The sequence below is a fragment of the Papaver somniferum genome, chromosome 2, assembly GCF_003573695.1.
Source record: "Papaver somniferum cultivar HN1 chromosome 2, ASM357369v1, whole genome shotgun sequence".
NCBI lineage: Eukaryota > Viridiplantae > Streptophyta > Magnoliopsida > Ranunculales > Papaveraceae > Papaver > Papaver somniferum.
The window spans coordinates 162,264,747-162,289,681 of NC_039359.1; the positions used below are offsets into that span (position 1 = coordinate 162,264,747).

The 24,935-nt window shown below is 37.3% G+C and overlaps 3 protein-coding genes and 1 long non-coding RNA gene across 7 annotated transcripts; 1 reads left to right on the top strand and 3 right to left on the bottom strand.

Annotated features, from left to right (window-relative positions):
• Positions 1 to 672: 672 nt before the first annotated feature.
• On the top strand, positions 673 to 4,374 carry LOC113349602 (probable nucleolar protein 5-2). Of its 4 annotated transcripts, none has more exons than XM_026593590.1 (10): positions 673 to 820; positions 1,069 to 1,180; positions 1,261 to 1,302; positions 1,443 to 1,622; positions 1,720 to 1,884; positions 2,214 to 2,414; positions 2,659 to 3,156; positions 3,241 to 3,375; positions 3,472 to 3,787; positions 4,019 to 4,374. In XM_026593590.1, exons 2-9 carry the CDS (start codon positions 1,103 to 1,105, stop codon positions 3,778 to 3,780), a joined length of 1,608 nt encoding a protein of 535 aa, XP_026449375.1. In that variant the 5' UTR covers positions 673 to 820; positions 1,069 to 1,102; the 3' UTR covers positions 3,781 to 3,787; positions 4,019 to 4,374. The 4 variants fall into 4 exon arrangements, with proteins under 4 accessions (XP_026449375.1, XP_026449376.1, XP_026449374.1 ...); XM_026593591.1 differs by having other exon boundaries at positions 3,472 to 3,806; positions 4,019 to 4,144; XM_026593589.1 differs by having other exon boundaries at positions 3,472 to 4,356.
• A 963-nt stretch (positions 4,375 to 5,337) lies between these two features.
• Positions 5,338 to 7,490, bottom strand: LOC113349603. Its single transcript, XR_003360289.1, has 2 exons — positions 6,402 to 7,490; positions 5,338 to 6,254 (listed from the first exon to the last, which is right to left on the bottom strand). It is a non-coding gene; the product is annotated as an uncharacterized LOC113349603 (long non-coding RNA).
• Positions 7,491 to 8,702: 1,212 nt separating this feature from the next.
• Positions 8,703 to 14,966, bottom strand: LOC113352364 (protein ALTERED XYLOGLUCAN 4-like). The gene is made up of 5 exons (XM_026596189.1): positions 14,884 to 14,966; positions 14,679 to 14,806; positions 14,278 to 14,573; positions 14,127 to 14,210; positions 8,703 to 9,374 (listed from the first exon to the last, which is right to left on the bottom strand). Exons 1-5 carry the CDS (start codon positions 14,964 to 14,966, stop codon positions 8,703 to 8,705), a joined length of 1,263 nt encoding a protein of 420 aa, XP_026451974.1.
• Positions 14,967 to 15,820: 854 nt separating this feature from the next.
• Positions 15,821 to 18,256, bottom strand: LOC113349604. The gene is made up of 9 exons (XM_026593593.1): positions 17,969 to 18,256; positions 17,751 to 17,866; positions 17,473 to 17,645; positions 17,125 to 17,218; positions 16,919 to 17,029; positions 16,730 to 16,819; positions 16,504 to 16,589; positions 16,337 to 16,401; positions 15,821 to 16,231 (listed from the first exon to the last, which is right to left on the bottom strand). Exons 1-9 carry the CDS (start codon positions 18,159 to 18,161, stop codon positions 16,125 to 16,127), a joined length of 1,035 nt encoding a protein of 344 aa, XP_026449378.1. The 5' UTR covers positions 18,162 to 18,256; the 3' UTR covers positions 15,821 to 16,124.
• Positions 18,257 to 24,935: the final 6,679 nt, after the last annotated feature.

Here is a 24,935-nt window from a genome sequence, read left to right on the forward strand (position 1 = left end):
AGTGATGGTTGTGTATAAATTCATGAAAAACTGATGAAGGAAAACAATATTGTGGATGATCCAGTGAATGAATTTCTCAAGTTTGGTTGAACTAAATTTGTGATTTACAGATGGAAACATTGAGAACTTTTTTTCTTAGAACTTGTTTACGTCACCATGACGGAACAAAGCTTTTTTCGGAACTTTCTTTTAATTTAGTTGTCTAGTATTCATACAAAAATAATAGTTGAACATGATATTTACCAACCACAATGCGATTATTTTTTTAATCGGTTTTATTATCAAACGTTCAACTGCTTTTTTTACAGAACAGATCAACACATAGTAGAAAAACGCTTTTATATAAAGCACCATAATATCAAACTAAGGTTTAATTTGGTATCGCTGTGGTTTTTGTAAAAGACATTTGTAAGAAAAAACAGTTAGATGTTTGGTAAAATATTAATTAATGACTTTCTATCGGTATCAATAAGTACCACTAATGCTGCTACATCGTGCCATCGTATCGGTACTAGTGGTTCCGGACGGATGCACAGTACACTACACATATAGGTAGGAAAAGAATGTTAGACACCGTATATTGGGCTTGGGTCGATCATCCATAAGGAGAAAAAACTACCCGATCAAAATTCGTAAATTGCCCATATTAGGGTTTCTCCATCGATACAAAACTTCACACTCTTCTAAAACCCTAACTTTTTTCAGCCAACACTTAAAACCTCGCCATCTTCTCTCATTCTGTTCCTCTCAAAGTCTCTGTGAGCACCTCCCAGTTTAGGAAGGAAGGAAGAAGAAGAATAACGGTATAAACTCCTATTAGGTATCCTATTTCTCCCCCCCTTGTATCTAAAATCTCCATGAATGGTTAAAAAAACCCTTGAATGATATCTCTAAACCCTAAGTTTTGAGCTTAAACTCTATAAAGTATTGTTTTTTCTACATGGAAATCAGATTCTAGATGAACCCTTTTTACCCAGAGCTTAGAACTTTCAGAAAAATCTTGTTATTAGTCTAAAGAATCTTTTTTGTGTGATACTAACGAGCTGGCTTATGTTTGTTTTGTTTTAGGTGTTGCAGGGATTTTAATTTAAACAAAACAAAAATGTTAGTATTGTTTGAAACCCCTGCAGGGTTTGCCCTGTTTAAGGTTCTGGATGAAGGAAAGATTGATCAAGTTGAGGTAACAATTGGGTTCTGCACTTAGTTTTCAGCTTGGATTTCTTTTTTCATATATCTCATAATCTATTTTTTGGTGTGTAGGATTTGTGGAAGGAGTTCTCTACATCAGATGCAGCTAGAAAGGTATTGTTTTTATTTTATATGTTGTTGTTGCATATTTTCTGTTATTGATTGTTCTGTATATGTAATTTGTTTGTTTATACAAATGTTTTGCCTTTTTGGTCACCATTCTAATGTTTTTGCTGATGTAATATGTGTATCAGATTGTAAAGTTGAAAGCTTTTACAAAGTTTGAAAACACCTCTGAGGCTTTGTCCACTGCTACTTTACTTATTGATAGCAAACCAAGCAAGGGTCTTCGTAAGTTCTTGAAGGCTCATTGCGATGGAGAAAGATTGGGAGTAGCTGATTCTAAACTAGGAAATGCCATCAAGGAGAAACTGGTATATCTCTTGCGATTATTGAATTGCTAATTAGTACTTATATTCATATTTGTCTGGTGTATGCCATCTGTGTACTAATGATCTTTTTTTGTTGCAGCAAATTGATTGCGTCCATAACAACGGAGTAATGGAGCTGATGAGAGGTGTCAGAAGCCAGTTGACTGAACTTATTTCAGGCCTTGGTGTTCAAGATTTGGCTCCAATGAGTTTGGGTTTGTCTCACAGTTTGTCCAGATACAAGCTAAAGTTCAGCCCTGATAAGGTAAAATCTTCTTGATTTTTGATGTATTCACAATATGTGAACTTGGAAGGGTTTGATTTTACGTTCCATGAGTGGTTATGTGATATTATTTTGTGGCCTTCTATTTCCTCATCGTAAATGTTAAGGTCAAGACCTGTAAAGGTGATTGAAGTTTTTAAGTCCTGATAATAGCAGTTGATTGACTTGTTATTGGTTAATGGATGTACATTTGTTGACCCTGCCGAATGAAATGACTAAGATTGCTAGATATCTCAATGTAATGCTTGTTCTTCATTATCTTTTTGCTACTGTGTGCAAGTAGGCTTCTTATTTCTTCCTATTGTGTTTAGGTGGATACCATGATCATTCAAGCTATTGGTTTGTTGGATGATCTTGACAAAGAGCTTAATACATATGCGATGAGGGTTAGGGAATGGTACGGATGGCACTTTCCAGAGCTTGCAAAGATTGTATCAGACAATATCCTGTACGCCAAAGCAGTTAAGCTGATGGGCAACCGTACAAATGCTGCTGATCTTGATTTCTCTGAGGTAGGTTGCTCCTGTTGAGCACAGACATATAATATGTTGCATGTGTTCCCATTTTGGGTAACTTAGTTATTGGTTGAAATATCCGTTTCAGGTTGTATTCAATCTTGTTTGTGTGGGTCTCTTTCTTGCCACACATTATATAGAGTGTAACTTTTCTAGTTATTTGGGCAAGCTAGAGTTGTGGTTTTTTCTGTTATTACCAAAATGTTGAGGTTTTTGACATCGTCCTCATTTTGTTCTTTAGGTCTTACCAGAAGAGATTGAGGCTGACTTGAAAGAGGCAGCTGTCATCTCCATGGGAACCGAGGTCAGTGAATTGGATCTGATGAATATCAAGGAGCTCTGTGACCAGGTGTTGTCACTTTCCGAGTATAGGGGTCAACTCTACGATTACTTGAAAAGTAGAATGAACACAATTGCCCCAAATCTTACTGCCCTTGTTGGAGAGCTTGTTGGAGCTCGTCTTATTGCTCACGGTGGTAGTTTGTTAAACCTTGCTAAGCAACCTGGAAGCACTATCCAGATTCTTGGTGCAGAAAAGGCCCTCTTCAGAGCTCTTAAGACAAAACATGCTACTCCCAAATACGGACTTATCTACCATGCTTCTTTAATTGGCCAAGCTGCCGCAAAACTTAAGGGAAAGATGTCTAGAACTCTGTCAGCCAAGACTGCATTAGCCATCAGATACGATGCTCTTGGGGACACTCAAGATAACTCCATGGGTCTGGAAAATCGTGCCAAGGTATGAGATCGTAACTGTTTTTTCTTCTTCGTACTTTCTAAGTTTTTCATTGATTTAGTTTCTTATATTAGAGTTCTTATGTAGCTTGAAGCACGGTTGAGGACTCTTGAGGGTAGAGACTTGGGTCATTCTGCTGGATCAACTAAAGGCAAGGCCAAGATAGAAGTGCATCACAAAGACCGGAAGAATGGTACAGGAGCTCTCATAACTTCTGCACAGGTTGGTTGCTTTTTCTTCAGTTATCTTTAATCTTTAATTGATTTAGGGTTATGAGGCCTGTTTTTTTACTGACGTTTTTTTTTTCTTTTTCTCCAGACCTACAATCCTTCAGCTGATGCAGTACTAGGAACACCAGCACCTATGGAAGTAGAGACAAAGGAACCAGCTGCTGACAAGAAAGATAAAAAGAAGAACAGGAAAGCTGAGGTTGAGGAGAAAGAGGAGGAGGAAACACCTAAGAAAGAAAAGAAGAAGAAAAAAAAGGCTGCAGAAGCTGAACAGGGTGTTGAGCAAGAAGACGGGGAGGGAAAGAAAAAGAAAAAGAAGAGAAAGCATGAGGAAGAGGCAGAAGCACAAAGCCAGAAAAAAGACAAAAAGAAGAAGAAGAAGAAGAGTGATGACTGATGTTCGGGTGTGATTGATAAGTTCTTGCAAGTTTCTCTTCAGTTTTAGTTTTCTTGTCTTTTGGATTTTGACTCTCACTGCTGCGGCCTTTAAATCTTATTATGTCGAGTTAAAAACCTAGAATGGAGCATGACTGTTGATCTTTACTTTCTACTATCAAAATTGATCTATTGGCACTTCAATTCTCGGGGGTAACAATGCAACTTACTGAAACTGGTGGTTCTGTGTGTTTATGCAGTACTGGAAGAAATATTCTGCGATTGATCTGAAGTTGTATCAAAACTGCCACCTTCCCCCGACAAATGACGCTGCCATTTTGATCAAAAGCTGAAGACGTATAAATGAGTTCTCTTACATTTTGAAATCCTGCTTTGCTTTTCATTAGTTGAGTAGGAACTGTTTTTTCTTTTTTCTTCTTTTTTTTGTTTGTTTAATAGTTACTGTACTGAAACAGTTCTCTTTAGTATTTGAGGAAGTAGGGTAGTTGATTTATATAGTGAGGCGATATGCAATGTATAACTCTTTCCGACAACTTTCTGAGATTTACGTAGCATATTTTAAATCCATTCAATGGTATCAAAATTTGTATGTCAAGGACTGCAGCTGCACCATTTCTGGTTCTCTTGTTTTTTTTTTCATCTCTCTTTTTGTGGTTACACCTTGTTTTTGTGATTTATCTAGGAAGTTTCAGGTGTTTAGACTTTAGAGAAGTCATTGCACCAAGGTGTTTCTCCCCTTGGTGGTGGAAATTATTGTCATTCAACTAGCTAGCTATGTTTGAATCCTTGTTATTTTTTCATTTGCGTTTCATAATTTTCATCCATTAGTTGACTTGGTAATATCTTAAGTTGGATTTTAGAACTTGGGTAAATGATTGAGAAAATTATTCGGCTTTCTTGCTAGGTGCCTTGTATTTATTGGGAGTCGCTTAAGTTGTGAGTTTTGACTTGGAGATAGTGATAGACTGATAGGGCTGCTTAGGCAGTTGGAACTTGGAATGTTTTATAAACGGTAACTTTCAGCTGCCCACTACGAGACTGACATGTGTATCATTAATTCCCAAAATTTATTCAATTCAATGTTTCTGTACTACTCCCCATGGCTTGAACCAGTGGCGGAACCGAACGAAGAGGTTTGCCTGGTTTTATCAACAACGGGTGCGTCCACATCCAACTTGAGTGCTGGCTAATGCAGAAGGATCCATAAAAGCCGCCTTTCAAACGTTTATTTTATTGGACCCTTATCGACCATTCAATCTTATGGATTCAATCTTAGCGACCCACCCTAGTGATAGGTTGTAAACTGGCTTTTTCGCTTCGGTGAGCGAATCTTCTTTTCGTGATCTAGCCAGTCAGAAGTAAACAGCAAAAACAGATGACAAGGTACATCTCTTGCAGAGCATATCTTTTACCATCTCCGTGCAGATAAAAATGTGCAGTGCTCATTACGGTGAATAAGCATCATGGAGTGTGTGTTGCAACAGAACTGCTGAAGAAAAAGAAAGTTTTGGAAGAACTCTTCTGTACCCAAAATAAGCAGAACTATTGGCTAATAATATATAGAAATTCATGATTTTGATTTCTTATTCAATTTATAAAGTACATATAAATTGTGACAGAGGGGATACATATTTAGCCACTGATCTATTATTTCGAATGTTCAAGAACGAAGAATTTCCGTAACAAAGATGTCAGCTTCATAACCTCTTGTAAGTTGATGCCTGATAAACCCTGTCCCATTCAAGACGTTCAAACAAATAGAAAGCAGATCATCTGAGAATATCTCTGCACAAATCTCTACAATCATATAAGACGAAAACACGATTTACCCAAAAATCATACAGGTATGTGTAAATAAATCATCAACCATCAAGAAATTCAACAGATTCTTTGCACGATGAACCGCCGTGCTCGCGGTTGTGGATTGGAGAAGATAGAAACAATGAGAACAATGAACAGTATCAGCAAGACTAAGTGTAAGGGTGAGATGCCGCCACCATCATCAGAAGAACTTCCACAACAAACGGTTCCCATGATACAATAGTCTTGCAGAGGATTTTGTACCAAAACCAAGAATCAGAACTCCTTTTATTTACTACTGCAGAGAACACGGCAAACTTGGATTACTGGAGGATTTAAGCGTAGTTAAGGTCTTCTGACTAAGCAAGTCTCTGTCATATATAAAGAATGTAGAAAAGCAACAACTTGTGACTAAACAAGTCTTCCACTGATTGCAACTTATCAACTACTTAAGGGTATGGAAGCATCCGATAAGCTGCTGGGACCAAATTTGAAATTCGCAACTAACAGTGGCTCAAAAGCTGAAACTCGGTCATAAATGATAGGATGTGACTAGCATGTTTCCTGCTACATTCAAGAACAAACGACATATTTGTGGTTGACATGGGAGTAAGAAAATCCAAACTTTTTTCAGGAGTGCTGCCACGGGTACCTACGCGATCAAGAGTACATTTCCTAGATAAATTACAAAAACAAGGTGTAGTTAGGGTTCTGAAATATCATTTTATTAATCCAGAGAACTATTTCTATATGTATTTAGGTAATATATATTTATACAAGAAAAAATCTGCCATTGATCTGAAGTTGTATCAAATCTGTCACCTTCACTGTAGTCCCCATCGGCTTGGTTGCCAGGAAGGTCATTTTCTGCCATTTTGATCAAAAGCTGAAGGAGCTGTTTTTTCGAGTTCTCTTATATTTTCAAATCCTGCTTTGCTTTTCACTTGTTGAGAAGGAGCTGTTTTTTTTTTTTTTTTTTTTTTTTCATTGTACTAGTTGATGCAGGAGCATAGTGTCTGCCTGCCCCTCTCACAAGTCACAACACTAACTTCTTATTCTTGTGGAAATTATCGTCATTCAACTGTCTAAATGTTTGAATACTTTCATTTGCATTTTCATCCATTAGTTAGACTTGGTGGGTACTAGAACCAAAATCTATTCAATGTCAAGTTGACTTGGAGATAGTGATAGGGCTGCTTAAGGCAGTTCATGTTTTATTTTTGTATTCTTTGTTGCACTGAACGGTAACTTTCAGCTGCCCGCTATGTGTGTTCAGCTAAAACTGTGCAGTGCTCCTTATGGTGAGTAAGAAGCAATACATCCAAGATTCTGGATTACTTTTCCAACAGAACTGTGGAAGAAAAAGAAAGTTTTGGAAGAACCATGCGTCTTCTGTATCCAAAAATGTTGCATTTCTGAGCAGACCAACCGCACTGTTGAGCTATAGAGATTGATTCATAATCTAAATGGATGATTTTAATTTCTTATTCACTTCGTAAATAGTACATATAAATTGTGACAGAGGGGATACATATTTAAGCCACTGATCTATTTTGAATTTGCAAGAACGAAACTACCCAAAAATCATACCTGCAAGGTAAGTGTAAATTAATCATCAACCATCAAGAAATTTATCAGAACCTTCGCACAATGAACCTCCGTCGTCGTGGTTGTGGATTGGAGAATACAGAAACAATAAGAACGATGAAGATTATCACCAGGACTAACTGTAAGGGTGAGATTCCACCACTATCATCAGAAGAACTTCCACAACAAAGAGTTCCCATGTTACAATAACTTCTTAGTCCTTTCTGCAGAAACCAGGGATCAGAACTCCTTTTATTTATACTGTACTTCTTGTATTGCAGAAAACACGGCAAACTTGGATTAGTCAGTGGAGGATTAAGCGTAGTTAAGGTATATATCTTCTGACTAAGCAAAGTCTGTGTTATATAAAGACAAGAAAAGCAACAACTTGGGACTTGACAAGTCTTCCACTGATTACAACTTAGCACCTACTGCTGGGACCAAATTTGAAACTCGCAACTAACAGTGGCTCAAAGTTGAAACTCGGTGACAAATGATAGGAATACCCTATTGGAAGTCAATAAAAGGGATATGTGACTAGTCTTTAGAAAAACATGTATCCTGCTAAATTCAAGATCAAAACGACATATTTGAGGTTGACATGGGAGTAAGGAAAGGGATTAGAATGCAGTGGAATTTGCTCCTGTCCAGAAAATCCAGATTCTTTCAGGAGGGCTTTCTGTCTACCTTATAGGTGGATAAATGCCACAGGTACTTCCGCGGTCAAGAGTACATTTCCTAGATGAATTACAAAAACAAGGCGTAGTTACGATTCTAATATTAATCCAATGAACATTTTTTTTTTTAAGGTTTAACCCCCAAGGCAACTTCATGGTAAGGGAGCATTAAAATCTTGCGCTATTACAAAACTAAGCTTGAGTAGGTACAACCTACCATGTGGTCCTATAGAACGTGCTAATAAAAATGGATACACTTGTGAGAATTAGGAGGGTTTATGGTGAGTGGTTGAGTTGGAGGAGAAATTAGTGTATGAATCTGAGAAAAGGGACAATGGTGACAACGGAAGATGTGCCGAAGCAGCCATGTATGTGGCTAGCAGTGAGTCCAAGTATGTAAGACGACTTAACTTTTAAAAACACTAATTAGGAATTCATCGTCTTGTGAGTTGATTTGCATGAATTTCTAAGAATTCACCATGAAAATGCATTAACGAGTTCTAATCAAAGTTTATTTATTTTATTCATTAGAAAAAAACAAGGAAGTGACAAAAAAAGAAAAGAAAGTTCACCTACTAACGCGTTTCTTTAATCATTTTTGTACTGTATTATTATTCATTCCTGAGCTAAAATGATTTAAGATTTTTTGTTTTCCAAAATGACCGGTCTTTCCTGGCGTCTTGACCTTTCAGTCTCATGTATAGCTAGCAGTAAACTTCACATTGTCGCCGAGTGCAGTGCACCAAATACTCGAGTACAGTGCAATAAATCCATGAACAGTTGATCAAGAACTAAAGGAAATTTACCGACAATCTGACTTAATTTTTCAAGAACTTTCCTATCTAAGAAGGAAAAATATTCATTGCAATGAATCCCAAACATTACAATCTTTGCTCTGCAGCACAGCCAATAATAGTTCATTCCATAGGTCGACAGGTCCGGGCAGACACCAATGAATACAATCAGTATGACCCTGCAGATACTGATGGTACCAATTGATATCTGGATGTCCATCAGGTCTCATCAACATGGCCCTAGTTACATCTAAAATCTCAAATCTCTTTCCACCTCTTCTCTTCTTAATCTTCTCAAATGCCTTTACTTGAGACTTCCTTACTTCCAATTGAAAGTCATACTCAACTTGTTTTTCAGTGTAAGGGCTCGTTCTATTACATTTCCCTCCTTCATTCCAAGTCCCATACTCGAAATGTGCAGGCGAAAATGTCCGCGCCAAAGTGAATAACGCCTTGCACTCCTTACAGTCACTGATGTATTCTAGTGCTTTGCCTACGGCGAAAGGAAATCCTAGATTAGGCACGTCTGGTTCGTCGCAATATATGCAGCCTATTACTTTCCCGCCTTCATATAAGTAGTTTTTCCGGTTAAACCATTGACCTATAGAAATGATAGCGTAATCCAGAGTAGGTAATTTCTGAGCCCAGTTATCGTCGATCCTGTCGAGGTGTATATCGAACATTGCAGTCTTTGAACCATTAACTTTTTTTGCTGCTGAAAATGTCAAGTGTGTTGTCTAGTAGGTGTTGGTTAAACTTCAACATAGAAGTCACTAACAAGCTGGTTAGGACAAGATTAGGAAATTGATGTAATCCTAAGGGAATTAGAAGTCATCTAGTTCTAAGAAAAGGAAAGACATGTAATAAGGTAATAAGACTAGGAAAAGGAATTCATAGTTCTATATATATATGATCACCAAAGTTGTGGTTGATCATATGAGCAAGATTAGAGCTTGTGTTTAGTTTTGAGAGATTTTCTAAACATCAATAAAGAGAGTTGTCTTTATATAAGCTAAGTTTCTTCTTGCAGTTGCCATTAATTGGTATCAGAGCTTGTTTCTGAGCCATGGAAAACGAAACCACCAATGTGGGTGCAAAAAAGTTCACACCACCATCAATACAAGTTCCAATCCTCAACGCCACAAACTACACAGTATGGGCCATGAGAATGAAGGTACTGATGAAAATCTACAAAGTTTGGGAAACAATTGATCCTGATACATTGGACCCAGACAAAAACAATGTTGCCATTGGATTACTCTTTCAAGAAATACTAGAATGTCTTGTTCTACAAGTTGGTGAACAGGAAACTTCAAAGAAAATTTGGGATGCAATAAAGACACGTAATCTCGGAGCTGATCGAGTTAAAGAAGCCCGTCTGCAAACCTTGTCTGAATTTGAAAGAGTGAAGATGAAAGACACTGATACTATTGATAGCTTTGCAGGAAAGCTATCAGAGATAGCCTCAAAAGCTGCGTCACTTGGACAATCCATTGATGAAGATAAACTGGTAAAGAAGTTTCTCAATAGTTTACCAAGATCCAAGTATATTCATATCATAGATTCTCTCGAACAAGTCTTAGATTTAAAGAAGACTAGCTATGAAGATATAATTGGAAGATTGAAAGCATATGAAGAAAGAATCCTTGATGAAGAAAACAATGGAGAAACTCAAGGAAAACTCTTGTACACAAACTCTTACCAACAAGACTCTGCGACAAGAGGAAGAGGTCGTGGAAGAGGTGGTAGAGGAAACAGAGGCCGAGGAAGGGGAGGAAGGTTTAACTCACAAGATAGAACAACAAGTCAGAATGATCAAAACCAAGGGAAAGAAAAGAAGGATAGATCAAACATTATTTGTTACAGATGTGATAAACCAGGACACTTCTCATCTGTATGCCCTGAAAGAATACAAAAGATGGAAGAAACAAACAAGAATGAAACAAGGGAAGCAGATACAGCTCTTTTCATGCACGAAGTTGTATTCTTAAACGAAGGGAAACTAATACCAAAGAACTACGAATCAAAGGATGGAGAAGAAGGAATTTGGTATTTAGATAATGGAGCCAGCAATCACATGACTGGTAAGAGACACTACTTTTCTGAACTCAATGAGAAATCAAAGGACAAGTGAAGTTTGGGGATGGATCTTCTGTAGAAATTGAAGGGAAAGGATCAATTCTATTTCAGAGAAAGACCGGAGCACAGAAGCTTGTCACAAACATCTACTTCATCCCAAACTTACAAAGCAACATTCTAAGCTTAGGACAAGCTACAGAAGTTGGATGTGATGTTAGAATGCGACAAGATTATCTAACAGTTCATGACCCAAGTGGAAGACTTTTAGTTAGAATCTCACGCTCACAGAATAGACTCTACAAGATAAGTCTCATGATTAGAAGGTCACTGTGTCTGAATATGAGACTGGAAGATCAGACATGGAAGTGGCACGCAAGGTTAGGACACATAAGCTTTAGAACTTTAAAGGCAATGTCTCAAAACAAGATGGTTCGAGGACTACCACAGATAAATGATGAAGCAAAAATCTGTGAATCATGTTTAGTTGGGAAACAAACTCGTCAAGGTTTCCCAAAAGCAACAACATTCAGAGCCTCAAAGCCATTAGAGCTTCTTCATGCTGATTTATGTGGTCCTATTACACCACAAACCCTTGCAAATAACAAATACATATTTGTTATTATAGATGAATTCTCAAGATATATGTGGTCTATTCTTATGAAAGAAAAGAGTGAAGCATTTGACAGATTCAAAGCTTTCAGAAATCTGATAGAAAAAGAGTTAAAAGAGGAGGTCCAAATGCTTAAAAATGATAGAGGAGGAGAGCTCACTTCCTTAGAGTTCAACAAGTTCTGTGAGTCAAATGGAATCAAAAGGAAACTCACAACACCATATACACCACAACAAAACGGAGTTGTGGAGAGGAGAAACAGGACTCTAATGGAGATGACAAGAAGTTCTTTAAAGGGTATGCAGGTACCTAATTATCTATGGGGAGAAGCTGTACGACACTCCACATACCTAATAAACAGGGCACCTACGAAAGCTCTGAAAGACATGACTCCATATGAAAGTTTGTGAAAGAGAAAACCAAACATAGATCATTTAAGAGTGTTTGGTTGCAAAGCATACACAAAAGTTGATTCTGCAACTCTTAAGAAACTGGATGATCGATCTCAGACTCTTGTGAATCTAGGAATTGAGCCTGGATCCAAAGCTTACAGATTATTCAATCCAACAATGAAAAGAGTGATAGTGAGTCGAGATGTGGTATTCGATGAAAAAGCAAACTGGAACTGGAAAGAAACTAATGATGGACCAAGTAGGGATCCAGGAATGTTTCACATGAGATGGGGTCAAGTAATTGATGAAGGCGAAGGACCCATAATCATCAATACCAATGGAAACAATGATGTTAATCAAGAAGAATAAGAGAATAATGAAACCACTAAGAATAACAAAGAAGTAGTAGAAGAAGAAGAAGAGATCGATGAAATAACTCAACCCATTCCACTTCGAAAATCAACAAGACAGATACAAAAGCCACAGTATCTGAAGGATTATGTTCTTCAAGCTGCAGAAGAATGTGAGATTATGCTACTTTCTGTTAATGATGAACCAAGGAATTTTCAGGAAGCAAAGGTCTCGACTAAATGGACACAAGCATGTAGAGAAGAAATTATTTCAATCAACAGAAACAAGACTTGGTTTCTATTTGATAAGCCAGGTGGGGTAAAAGTGATTGGTCTCAAGTGGATCTTCAAGGTTAAAAGAAATGCTGATGGAACTATTAACAAATATAAGGCAAGACTTGTAGCTAAGGGATACGTTCAAGAATCAGGCATAGACTTTGATGAAGTTTCCGCACCAGTTGCTAGACTAGAGACAATTCGTCTCTTAATAGCAGAAGCTGCATCAAACTCTTGGGAAATACATCATTTAGACGTAAAGACGACATTCTTGCATGGCGAACTAAGTGAAGATGTGTATGTTGAATAACCATAAGGTTTCGAAGTAAAGGGACAAAAACATGGAGTTTACAAGTTGACAAAAGCTCTCTATGGTCTAAGACAAGCCCCTCGAGCCTGGAATACAAAGTTAGATCAAATCTTAAAGGGAATGAGATTCATAAAGTCTTCTAAATAAACTTCTGTATACAGAAAAGAAGAAAAGGGGACACTACTAGTAATTGCAGTCTATGTAGATGATCTATTTGTTACTGGCAATTCTCTCAAGGTGATCTGTGAGTTCAAGAAAGATATGTCATTTAAGTTTGAGATGTCTGATCTTGGGAAACTCACATATTATCTAGGCATAGAAGTCCATCAAGGAGTAGATGTGATTCAGATTAAACAAGAAGCTTATGCAAGGAGAATTCTGAAAGAAGCATGACTTGAAACTTGTAATCCAACTAAGATACCAATGGAGTTTGGACTTAAAGTTTCAAAGGCACAAGAAGAAGCTGAGATTGATCCAGCGAGTTATAGAAGAAATGTTGGATGCCTTAGATACTTGTTACACACAAGACCAGACTTGGCTTTCTCTGTGGGAGTAGCAAGCCGTTATATGCAGAGTCCACGCAAGTCTCATGGTGATGTAATAAAGCAGATATTGAGATATCTAAGAGGAACAATCAGCTATGGATTGAAGTATGGTCGAGGAGGATCAAAAGGAATTGTTGGGTATAGTGACAACAGTCATAATATTGACCAAGATGATGGAAAAAGTACAACTGATCATATATTTTATCTAGGAGAAGCACCTATTACATGGTGTTCACAGAAGCAAGACACTGTAGCCCTCTCATCCTGTGAAGCTGAGTTTATGGCTGCAACAGAAGCAGCTAAACAATCAATATGGCTTCAAGAACTGTTGGGTGAAATCAAAGGAAGAGAACCTGAAAAAGTTCTCATCAAGATTGATAATAAGTCTGCAATTGCACTCACTAAAAATCCAGTGTTTCATGGGAAGACGAAACACATTCACAAAAGGTATCATTCCATACGAGAATGCATCGAGAAGGAGGTCATTAACGTTGAACACATACCAGGAACTGAGCAGAAAGCAGATATATTGACAAAGGCATTAGCTCGGATCGAGTTTGAAGAAATGAGACAATTGATTGGAGTACAAGATATGTCACGGGTAAGGTTGAAGCTTAACGGGGAGAATGTTGGTTAAACTTCAACATAGAAGTCACTAACAAGCTGGTTAGGACAAGATTAGGAAATTGATGTAATCCTAAGGGAATTAGAAGTCATCTAGTTCTAAGAAAAGGAAAGACATGTAATAAGGTAATAGGACTAGGAAAAGGAATTCATAGTTCTATATATATATGATCACTAAAGTTGTGGTTGATCATATGAGCAAGATTAGAGCTTGTGTTTAGTTTTGAGAGATTTCCTAAACATCAATAAAGAGAGTTGTCTTTATATAAGCTAAGTTTCATCTCGCAGTTGCCATTAGTAGGCCATGAGAGTGAAATCATGAGATGGAAAGTAAAATGTTCGGTACCTATCCAAATCGTCTGTGTAGACATCCTCTGGAGTTTCATCCTGCAAAGTCAAAGATTATGAGTCCAAGACATAGTAATTAAAACTCGAAAAATGAAGCAGTACTTACTTGAGATAATAGACAAAGAAGTGAATCCATTTGGTTTCTAGCAAGGGAATCGCCGATAAATGCTAACTTTCTGCCTCGAACTATCGATAAGAACGTTTTAGCATCGAATCTTGGTAGCTCACATTCATTTGGCATCCATCTCCAGTTCATGTAATCAACATTTTCCCTTCCAAACTTTGGGCAATTCCTTGAATCTGGTATCAATGAACAACTCCAATTCGTATACATTGGCCCGTTGAGGTCCGGTATCCATTTCCCCTCAAACAAGTCGCACTTGATCTTCTCATCATTACTCTCTGCACCATAAACAAATTAAACACAGTGATTCCTGAAACTTGAATGCATCCTTTCAGATCTAATGGCCTATAAAAAATAAAGTTGTACAATGTGTATGTACATACCTTTTTCGAGGTTGATGATGGTGGCAGGATTGCTCTTTAAAGGGCTCTGATCCGTATCATTTTCCGAATATAAAGCAGATAAGGTAATGTTCTTCACCAATGGATAGTGTTGCTTAAACATGAAGTTACTAAAAGGATTTGGAGAATAAAGAATGAAGACAGTGAAAAAGCAGCGAAAGCCCATAATGCATAGAACAAAACTAACTTTCCTATCTGCATACCATTGCCTTTTCCATTTCTGTTAGTGTAGTAAGGAAGATTTTCAAAAATAGCAGCAGACTGCATCATCTTTCTTATTGTTTGGAACGAGAGTTAGTTTACAAAGAGAGATTTTTAAGTCCGAGTTGATGGTGAATGTTAGAGGTGGGTACATTTTCTTTATATACTTAAGAAGTCCTCCCCTGCGCTGCAATATTGTTTGGTTTCTTCGCATTTGCATTCGGGCGCTGTTTCTGGCTTCAGGCAGCACATAGTCTGCGGTCCGATTTGGTGCATACCGCCGTCACACAAGCACTAATCAATGAAATCACCTGAAGTTCAGTGTGATTTGATTGGATTTAAATTTTCTTGAATCATGTGAGTAATTAATGAATCTAGTCTGATGACATTAACTTTTGGTTAGCATACCAGCCGGCGTAATCAAGGTTACAGTTTAGTACAAGAGATGCACTTTAATCGGGGCCTTGTAATATGTGTATTTCCATGTGAATATGTACTTGTATGAATTTTTATGAATTTCGGGTCGGGGAAGCAGCTGCACATTTGAGTAGTAATGAATTGGAGAATATAAGCAGAACTTTGAGATCACTAATTTCATCATCTGGTTAGGGTTTTGTCCAGTTGGGCTCCTGATTTGTGGATGCAGGGTGCTGTTACTTAGCTTTGGAAACCTGCTTAAGCAGGACTGAAGGACTTTGATTGTCTACTTACTGGCAGAAGCACCAACTCTCCAGTGGTCCAAGAAACTAAGCAAAACTTGGGTACCCCAAACCTAATGATAATTGGACCAACCAATTCGCCAAGAACAAAGAAATTCAAGGCGTTGCAGATGGTCAAAAATAAGATATTTTAACTAATGATTCATGCACCCTAAGTTCTTTGAAATTTCTAGATCTGGTTCTGCTTTCATATAGACAAAGAAATTCATCCCAATAAACAGAATCATAGAATTATTAGAACAAAAACATTAACATTTTTTCAGTGGTTTGTAAATTTGTACAGAATTATGCTATGAATCATCACCCTTACAAACATGTACAAATAACGGTTGGAAATATCATGGGACAATTGTCTATGGGAAAATTAATGTTCAATGATCAGAAAAATCGTCATCAGGTGCAGAAAATAGATGCAGTGAAGCTTATCAACATCTCACCCAAACTGACTACTTTTTTTCTTTATAGCAGAAATCCTGAATTGAAAGGAAGCGAGAAAGAGAACTTGCACCTAGTCCTGTAGTCCAAGAAACTGAGCAAAGCTTGGGTACTTCGGTTCCCATCCAATTTCTTGACGAGTTTTTGAGTTATTTAAACGCTTCCCTAAAGGACCTTTGCCTGCAGAAGAGAATATAAAGTTGAACTAAGATAGGTTCCCGAGGATCAGGAAATAAGTGACAGAATGATAGAACATCTGGAATTCAACAATCGTAAGGAGCATACCTGTAAACTTCTCAAACTTTTTGCTGAATTTTCCACTTCTATTGACCAATTCCATTATTTCTTGCCTGAAAGAAACCAGCAGACAAGACAAAAACAATCAGATTCTGTTTTTTGGGTCGTTTTCATGTCATTAGGCTAGTCAAATGAGTAATGCACAGTAAAAAAACCTCGATAAAGGATGATTATCACATCCCAGAAAGATCCGTCCCCGCAATTTCTTTTTCAAAATTGCTATTGCTAGTGATGCTGCATCCTGTAATCCAGATACCGGTTAAAACATACACTTTCAAGGATCACATTATGCACAAAATGAGAATTACTGCAGTAAAATAAACATATAAAGAGTGGATTACAATGAATCGGGATAGGATAAGAAAAGAAAAAGGTAATGACCTCGTAGTGTATAAGATTGAGGATGTGATCCGGATCAGCGTCAACTATCCCTTTCTCCAACCAATAATTATGGGCACCTCTATCAGCCATGTACGAAACATTAAGAAAAACACTATACAACTCTAAAGTTCAGTAGACGAAAACATAAACCGGTAACTTTTAGATAAGTGCACCATAGATAAAGGATATATAAAGGCCCGCTAATCTAACAACACAACCGCCAACCTCCAGGACAACTTTTTCTGCCTTTAGAAGGACATCTGTTCGAGGGCTTCGGCCAATTGGCACTACTGGAGAGTTCTGCATAATCATCTCCATACTGTTGTTACTCAAAAATGTCTTCAAAAGTTATCAACAGTTTCACGTTGTGTTCATATACCAAAGAGATATTGTACCTCATCACATGATCCATTGTCATTGCAATCATATGGAGCAGAGCTTGACGTAAATACAAATGAACCTTCACCACTCCAATTTGATGCAGCAAGCCTACATATGAGCATCATAAGCAAGAGATAGGAGAACATGGTAAAGTAGCTCAGTCAGATATCGTGAATGTTTCCTGGCTTAGTATAAATGGCATTCCTACTACGCAACAAATGCTTTTGGGTGTTATTACCTGTGACCTTGGCTTAAAACTTGCAATCATCCTAATTCCTACTAACAAATCCAAAATACTACCAAGCAGAAGTGATTAAGACTGAAAATTTAAATACCGAGTGACACATGAATGAAATGCATACCTCACATCAGCAGGATAATCAGCTGTCCGAGATGGTGGAGCACAAAAGATAACGTAGGGGCATTTATACGATGTTTCCGAGCCCCTTAAAGACGGAATTATCCCAGCCTTTATCAAATCATCATGGTGATCAGTTGTCATTGTTTGTCCATATATTTGACACCCTGGGTGTTCCTACATATCAATCCAGAATCTCAATTCCTGCTACGACCTATGATTATTTGACTATGGTCGGCTCAGATTGCATAAACCCAAAATGAATTCTAAAAATGAAATTACCTTTCTCCATTGTTGTGCTACAATTTGACCAAGTACACCAGGCCCTACAATTAACAAATCATTTTGCCCTGCTACTCCAGGTGATGAATCCTCTAATCCTTCACTAGTGACTCCACCTGCAAACAACAAAAAATCTCAAAATTTATTACACCAAAGTGAAAAGAAGAAAAACCCACATTTCTAAATTGAAAAAAAAAAAGACCAGTGATTCTACCGACCAACAGAAGAGGAAGACGAAAAAGAAGACGAGTTTTGCGCAGAGGAAGACATTGAAAGTTTTCCTTTGGAAATGAAACAAGGGTTTTTTCTGAAAATTGAGAATTGGGATGCGGAGTAGAAAGAGAAGGGAGTGGTATTATTGGGATACTTTTTGATTGGTGGAGTTGATGTGAAACTATGTGCGAGTTCCATTCTAGATAGAGATAGAGAGGGGGAGAAAACAGAGGAAAAAGTTTTATTGTTGTGTGTTACAATCAAGAAAAAGCAAACCGATTTCTGTCTCTTTTCTTATTGGTTGTCACTCTTTGATGTATAAACCAGCTCAGCTATGGATGCTTAAAAAAAAAAGAAATCAGCTATGGATCAGTCAAACCTCTCGTTGTTTTTGGGTAGTATTCTCCATGAGGATAACATGGGAGGTCATTTTTCCTTCTGTGACCCACTTAGGGCAAGCCTATGGGAAACACCTAATCAGTGGCGGAACTAGACATTTAGTCTAGCCCGGGCTTGAGCATTTTATTAGCCCTGGCTTAAGCCAAAAATTAGGGATGTGCAAAAAAACCGGAACCGCGGATTTAACCCGTATCCGTCCTTAAAATTGCCGATTTCATCCAAACCGCAAGACGTATGGGTCGGACACGGGTGGGATTCTCAAATCCGCACGTGTTGCGGTTGCGGTTGTCCTTTGAAAACCGCGGATTACCCGCACCGTAGGTTAGTAAAGTAAAACCTTATAACATAAGACATGCCCAGACCCAATTCAATAGCATTGGCTTCCACTAGGCTTAAATGGGCTTCCACTAGGCTTCCAATTCAATTCAATAGTAAAGTAAAACCTTAAATGAGCTTCCACTAGGCTTTACGCAACGGTAGTAACGACTACCAACTAAAGACACGATGCCCAGATCTCTTTTTTTTTTTTTTTAATCCCTAATCCGCGGTTAATCCGCAACCGGACCGCACAATCCGCGGGTGATTGGGCCGGTTACGGTTTGATTTTTCAAATCCGCAGCTTTGACGGTTTGGTTGCGGGTGACCCCTAATCCGCAACCGTCCGTCCGTTGCACACCCCTACCAAAAATATACACACACTCGACCGTCTAACAGAAAATAGGCTTAGGAAATATGAATTTGGGCTTTTCTGGGGTGGCTTCAGCCAGGAGAAGCCTGGCTATAGTTCCGCCCCTGCACCTAATAGAACTGTTTGTTAAGCCATTTGGATAGGAAAAGTGGATTTTCCTCTATGGTAAAATAGATGCTAGCGGACCATGATGAGATGCGCGGTTTAAGAAGGACCGCGCGGTGTAACAAAAGTCACTGGCGGATTAGCCAAAATCGTCAACGACTATTTTTCTAACGATCACTGAAACGACTATTTTCCACTCCAATATATAGTACTCGTTTTCATCTTCCAAAATCACAACATTTTTTTTCATCCAGTCGATTTTCTTTAAAATTTTCTCAATCTCTATCACTTTTATTTTTCAACCATGATTCCTGATTTTGGTTCTTCTGAGGAAGATATGGAAATGGATGAAACCTTGTACGAAGAATAGCAAGAAATGTGTGTAGAGATTTTACGTCAAATGGATGAAGACGTAATTGAGGATAGAAGGCAGCGAAATTTTATGTTTCAACTACATTTAGGAATGATACCAAAGTCTTTAGAGCCACAAGAAGTGATGACTAGAAGATGGATGTGGCGAGATCGACATTTTACGACAAGACGATGAATGATTATTTTAATCCTGGATGTGTGTATTCCGATGCGGATTTTCAGTGATGATTTCGTATGCGACGCAACTTGACTCAAAGGATTACTTCTGAACTTTGTTAGCTACAACCTTTATTTAATTATCATTATGATGTACGACGTGTACAAGGTTTTAGTCCTGAACAAAAAGTCACTGCAACTCCGAATACTATGATATGCGGTACCAGCGGATCCCACATATGAGTACATCTATGTGGGCAAAACAACCGCATTAGGTATCTCAAAATGTTTTGTGAAACAATAGTCAACCGTTTTGGTCCAACTTTCTTACGAGAACCTACTCAGATAGATGTTGAAAGAATCACTGCCGAAAATACAACTAAGGGTTTTCCAAGAATGCTAGGTAGTCTTGATTGCATGCACTGGACGTGGTATTCGTGTCATGTTGAATGGGAAAGTCAATATACGGGTCACTATCCGAAACCAACAGTAATATTGGAAGCTTCGGCTACTTATGATTGTTGAACCGTATGGTGATTTTGTTGGCACTTGATTACCTTCCAACATGTATGGATTAAATTTGTAAGCACCCTCATAATGTTGAAATAATTTTTGTGTTGGAAACCATTTTTGTGAGATCTTTGGCGCTCTTCTCGACATCTTCGCTCCACATACGATTCACCTTCACCGTTTTTTTTTGGTTGCATCAGAGCATTTGCGTGATCAAATCTACGTATTCACTAACGTCTTTGCTAATTGCAAGAAAACAATGAGACAATCCTTCAGAATCACGAGAATTGATGTTACCAGCTTCTTCACAAAAATTTTGAAAAATCTTTCCATAAAATGTAGCCCCTATTGCTGGAAACCATTGGTTTGATCTATTGTAGAGAATAAATAATTCCTACAAATTGATTAATCTTTATCCATTGTAAACTTGACACCACAAACTCTACCAGTTCTTTGTTGCGTTTGTTGTTGTGATTGTTTCGAGGGGGTTTCCGTTTCATTAAAGAAGGGGCTTTTTGGAAATTTTATGAAGGATTGAGATGGTATTGAGTAGGTGTGCTTGAAATTAAGGAAAATGAGTATTAAGATGGTACGAGATTGAGAGATTTAAAGGTGTATAAAGTGTGGATGGATTTAAAATGATCCAAATTTATAAAAAAATATTATTAGAGTCGTTGGATGTTTAAATCCAGATTTTTCCGTTGGCGGGCGGACAATAAACACACGGTTTGTGTGAAGCCGCCGCAGATTTATTTGTTTCGCACGACTTGAGAAGAACTGCTGGCGGATCTTTTAAAACCGCGCGGCTTGAGAAGAGAATCGTTGTTCTTGATAGTCCGTAATGGGAAAACTAATAAATTTATTTGTTTGCCCATCTGTTTTTCTGTTTTTTCAAGTCCATAGTGGGATCAAAATAGGAAAATCTTTAATTTTTCCATCCCATAGGAATTGCTCTTCGACTTGTTAAAAGTTATACTCCGTTTCAAAAGAACGCGCGATTGGGGGATACTTATATTAATTGGGGGATATAAATTACTTTCCCCAACCAATAGTGTTTGCTAAGGGGTGTTTTTTGGAGGAAAAAAATACTAAAATACCATTCCCTCAAAATAAAAATCTAAAAACTTAAAATCAAAAAACAAAATCATATCCCCCATTTCCATCTTCACTGCCGACATTCTCGTTAGGGTTAGGGCTTTGAAACCTAAATATTCTCCACTTTGAAAATGATTTTTTTTTTTACATTCAGAAGTGATGAAGACCACGCCGGTAGTGATGAAGACCATGCCGGTAGTGATGAAGATCATGTCGGAAATAAAAAAATTTTACATCGCCGGAAGTAATGAAGACCATGCTGGAATCGATGAAGACCATGCCGAAAAATGGTGCCGGCATGCTTAGTAACTAACATTCAATGATGTAACTAAATGCCTACATGCTCGATAGAAATCTATCAATGCCGATAGTCAAGTGAAAAAAAGTTCAATTTTCTGGATACTTTACATCATGTGCCGGCAAAGAAATTTAAGCAACATACAATGCCGTTAGCAGTACCGGCATACTCAAGAATTAACTGACCGTGCCGGCAATGGACTGATTAAAACCAGAAAAAATTTCAAAACGGAATAGGTTTTGAATTTTAAAACCAGAAAAAATTTCCAACAAATGCCGGCATGGATGGACGACCGACAACAACGCCGGCATATTGTGTTGGTTGAATATTCCCTGGTACGTGAAAATATGGTGCGCCGGCATTGATATAACTATGAATACCATGCCGGTTTAGGTTGTTCCCGCCGACAGGATGTTTTGCAGGTGCAACCAGGGTGAATCCAAAGTTACTTATGGAGAAGATTCAACATAAAAGACATATTTGTCGCTAACGTGAAGACTCAGAGACATCTCTTTGGTTACTATGGTCACTCATCTCAACCAAAAATTTTGAACACAACATTCATACTTCTAATCTCTCCAAAATGGTAAAGATTTCTATAAATCATTTTCAAACTAATCAATTAACATAACTAATTATTATTAACCACTAAACCTGATTAATGAAGGGTAAATTAGGAATTAATGAAAATACATGGATATGGGGTGACCTTGATTTACTATTTAAATCGCGTTTTTGTCTTTTTCCTATATCCCAAATGAATATAAGTATCCCCCAATTGCGCGTTCTTTCAAAACGAATGTACACCTGTATTATTTTCGTCGTCCCCAAAATTATGTTCTACTTCTATTTATAGTTGTACTTTTTCAATACAGTCTCAAATATACCTAACAAGAATATTTTCTTTAAAATCATTAGAAATAAATATGATTACTATCTTTATTTTTCTTTTATCTTCACTACTTCTATAAAATGAGTACGGTAAATAAATAAGGGTGGTCTAGGAAATCCCATTATCTCCATAAAATTTTGACTTTGTCAAACCGGACTAAAATTTTGAAATGGAGGGAATACTATTTTTTTGCGAATGCTTAAACATTACTCACTGGATCGAGGTATATCTAAACAAATTTGGTGGTATAGAAATTTTAGTGAATTTAGAAGGTTTTATAAGGGAGTACCAAAACTGGGTAAAGTTATGACCTTGCCAAATTCTAATTAAAAATAGTCCCTTGGTTTTATCTAAATCATTTGATTTTCTTCTCTTCTTCTCAATCCTAACGACCACTACTTCTTCTTCCCTTTGGTCAGAAAAATTGAAATTGTTAAATTGCAGTTATATGATCTGAAGATGTGTCAACTCTACCGAGAAGCATGCCTTCACAATTTGGTAGTAGTAGTCCTTGATTTAGAAATACAATCATTGTTATCACTCTAATCTATGATCTCTGATTAGATTTCTGTTGATGTAAAGTAAACGTTTCTGATTATCTTCTAAGAGGAGAGAGAAATTTTAGAAGTATGATTTCTATTATTGAAATGATCTTGTTTATGTTCTTAGCATTTCTGGCTGTTTATGCATTGTATGAACATGGGGATTACATATAAATAACTTTCACCTTAAGCAATCACGTGAGAGCTGGGACCTAATTTCAAGCAGATCAACTTAATGATCCTTGACTATATCTCAATCAGTATGTATAGACAAATGAGTCCATGAATCTGATTGGACGACCCCGAAAATCAATATCCAAGATCAATCTAGTCGTATCCAAATAATCCAATCGGAATTCCGCTAAGTAATAAATTTTTATCTATCATTCAAGATACGATTTATACAAGAAACAAGTCTTGTAATCGATCATAATTAGATGGACGCATCTACTAAGATTGAATACGTACAACTTGCATAAATCCTATTATAAAGATAAACAATATACTGCGGAAAAGGAAAAATACAAGACCTCAGAAGTTTTCTTCAACGAGGAAACCACAACTGCAGAAAAACCTCGAGACCTCGTCCGGATTTGAACATCAAACTTTATTAAGCCGCTCAAGACACTAGCCTACTATCATACTTCGACCCGGAATATAGTTGAGACCGAATCCACCCTCCAAGCGATTCAGTTACAGTCGTGCTTCTTACGTCTCTTGAACATCGCAAGGCTTTAAGCAATTGATTCCCTTAGCTGACGTCCTTTACAACCTAAGAGTTTCTTCAACCTAAATGAAGACTTCTGATACCAATCTTCCTCTAACAGATAAGCCTATTGGCTTGGAAATCTGTTTACAATAGACAAAGCTAGCAAACCTCATAATCCATAACAATTACACTCACTTGGAAATCTTCAACTTATCAATTAAGAATAGTTTTCAGATATTCATCTTTAAGAATCATAAAGTCTGAGACAAAGAGAACTTTGGATTTCTATCTATCTTGCCTGAAAGATATTACGATAATCTCGATAATAAAAAATCAAGATCAGGATACACGAACTAATAAGGTAAAGATAGTCGTACCTGGCTTCATGAACACCTAAAGCGAAGTCTTTCAGTCGTAGACCTAATTATGTTTATCACACGAAACCTAGGTCAATATAGAATGTCTCTAGCAACCAACTAAAATTTTCCAGATTGAAAGAGCATCTTTATTTATAGATTTTCAAGACTGAGGGTTGCTTAAAATTCAAGCTAAGATAACTTGAGAATCAAACAAACACTTTCTATGTTTAGATGAAACTCTAGTTAGGGTTTCAAATAATGATTTGAGAATTAGTATTGAAAACAAAATAGAAGAATATACACAGTGGTCCGGTTACGGAACCGTGTATAATGACTGTTTTGTTTTGGCAAATATGCCTTTCGAACTATAAGAAAATTGATGTTCACTCAAATACCTAAGAGTTTAATCATGATGCACATACATAAGTGTTTTAGTGATCAATGAAGTCTTACAAGTGTTTAAGAGAGTCATAGCAATGCTGAACATAATTAAAAAAAAATAAGTTTTTGGGACCGTTGGTGAAACGGTTAGTGAACCGTAAGGCTAAAGTTCACGAGTCAGGGTGATACGGTTTGTGAACTGTCCCTAACTGAACTTCCGGTTTGCAAACTGGTTTCCCGACTTTCCCTGTATTTCTGAAACTCGGATATCTATGGTTTGCGAACTGGTTCACCAACCTACCCTGAGCAGAAATATCAGAAGTTCTGAATTTATCTCTTTTGATGTTTGAAACATTCCCAAATGATAAAATCATTTGCATGGGAAATTTTCAATTGATCCACAAATTAATTCTTGTACAATAAATTATCCTGAACTAATATTGTGAAGGACCTTTAAACATCTATG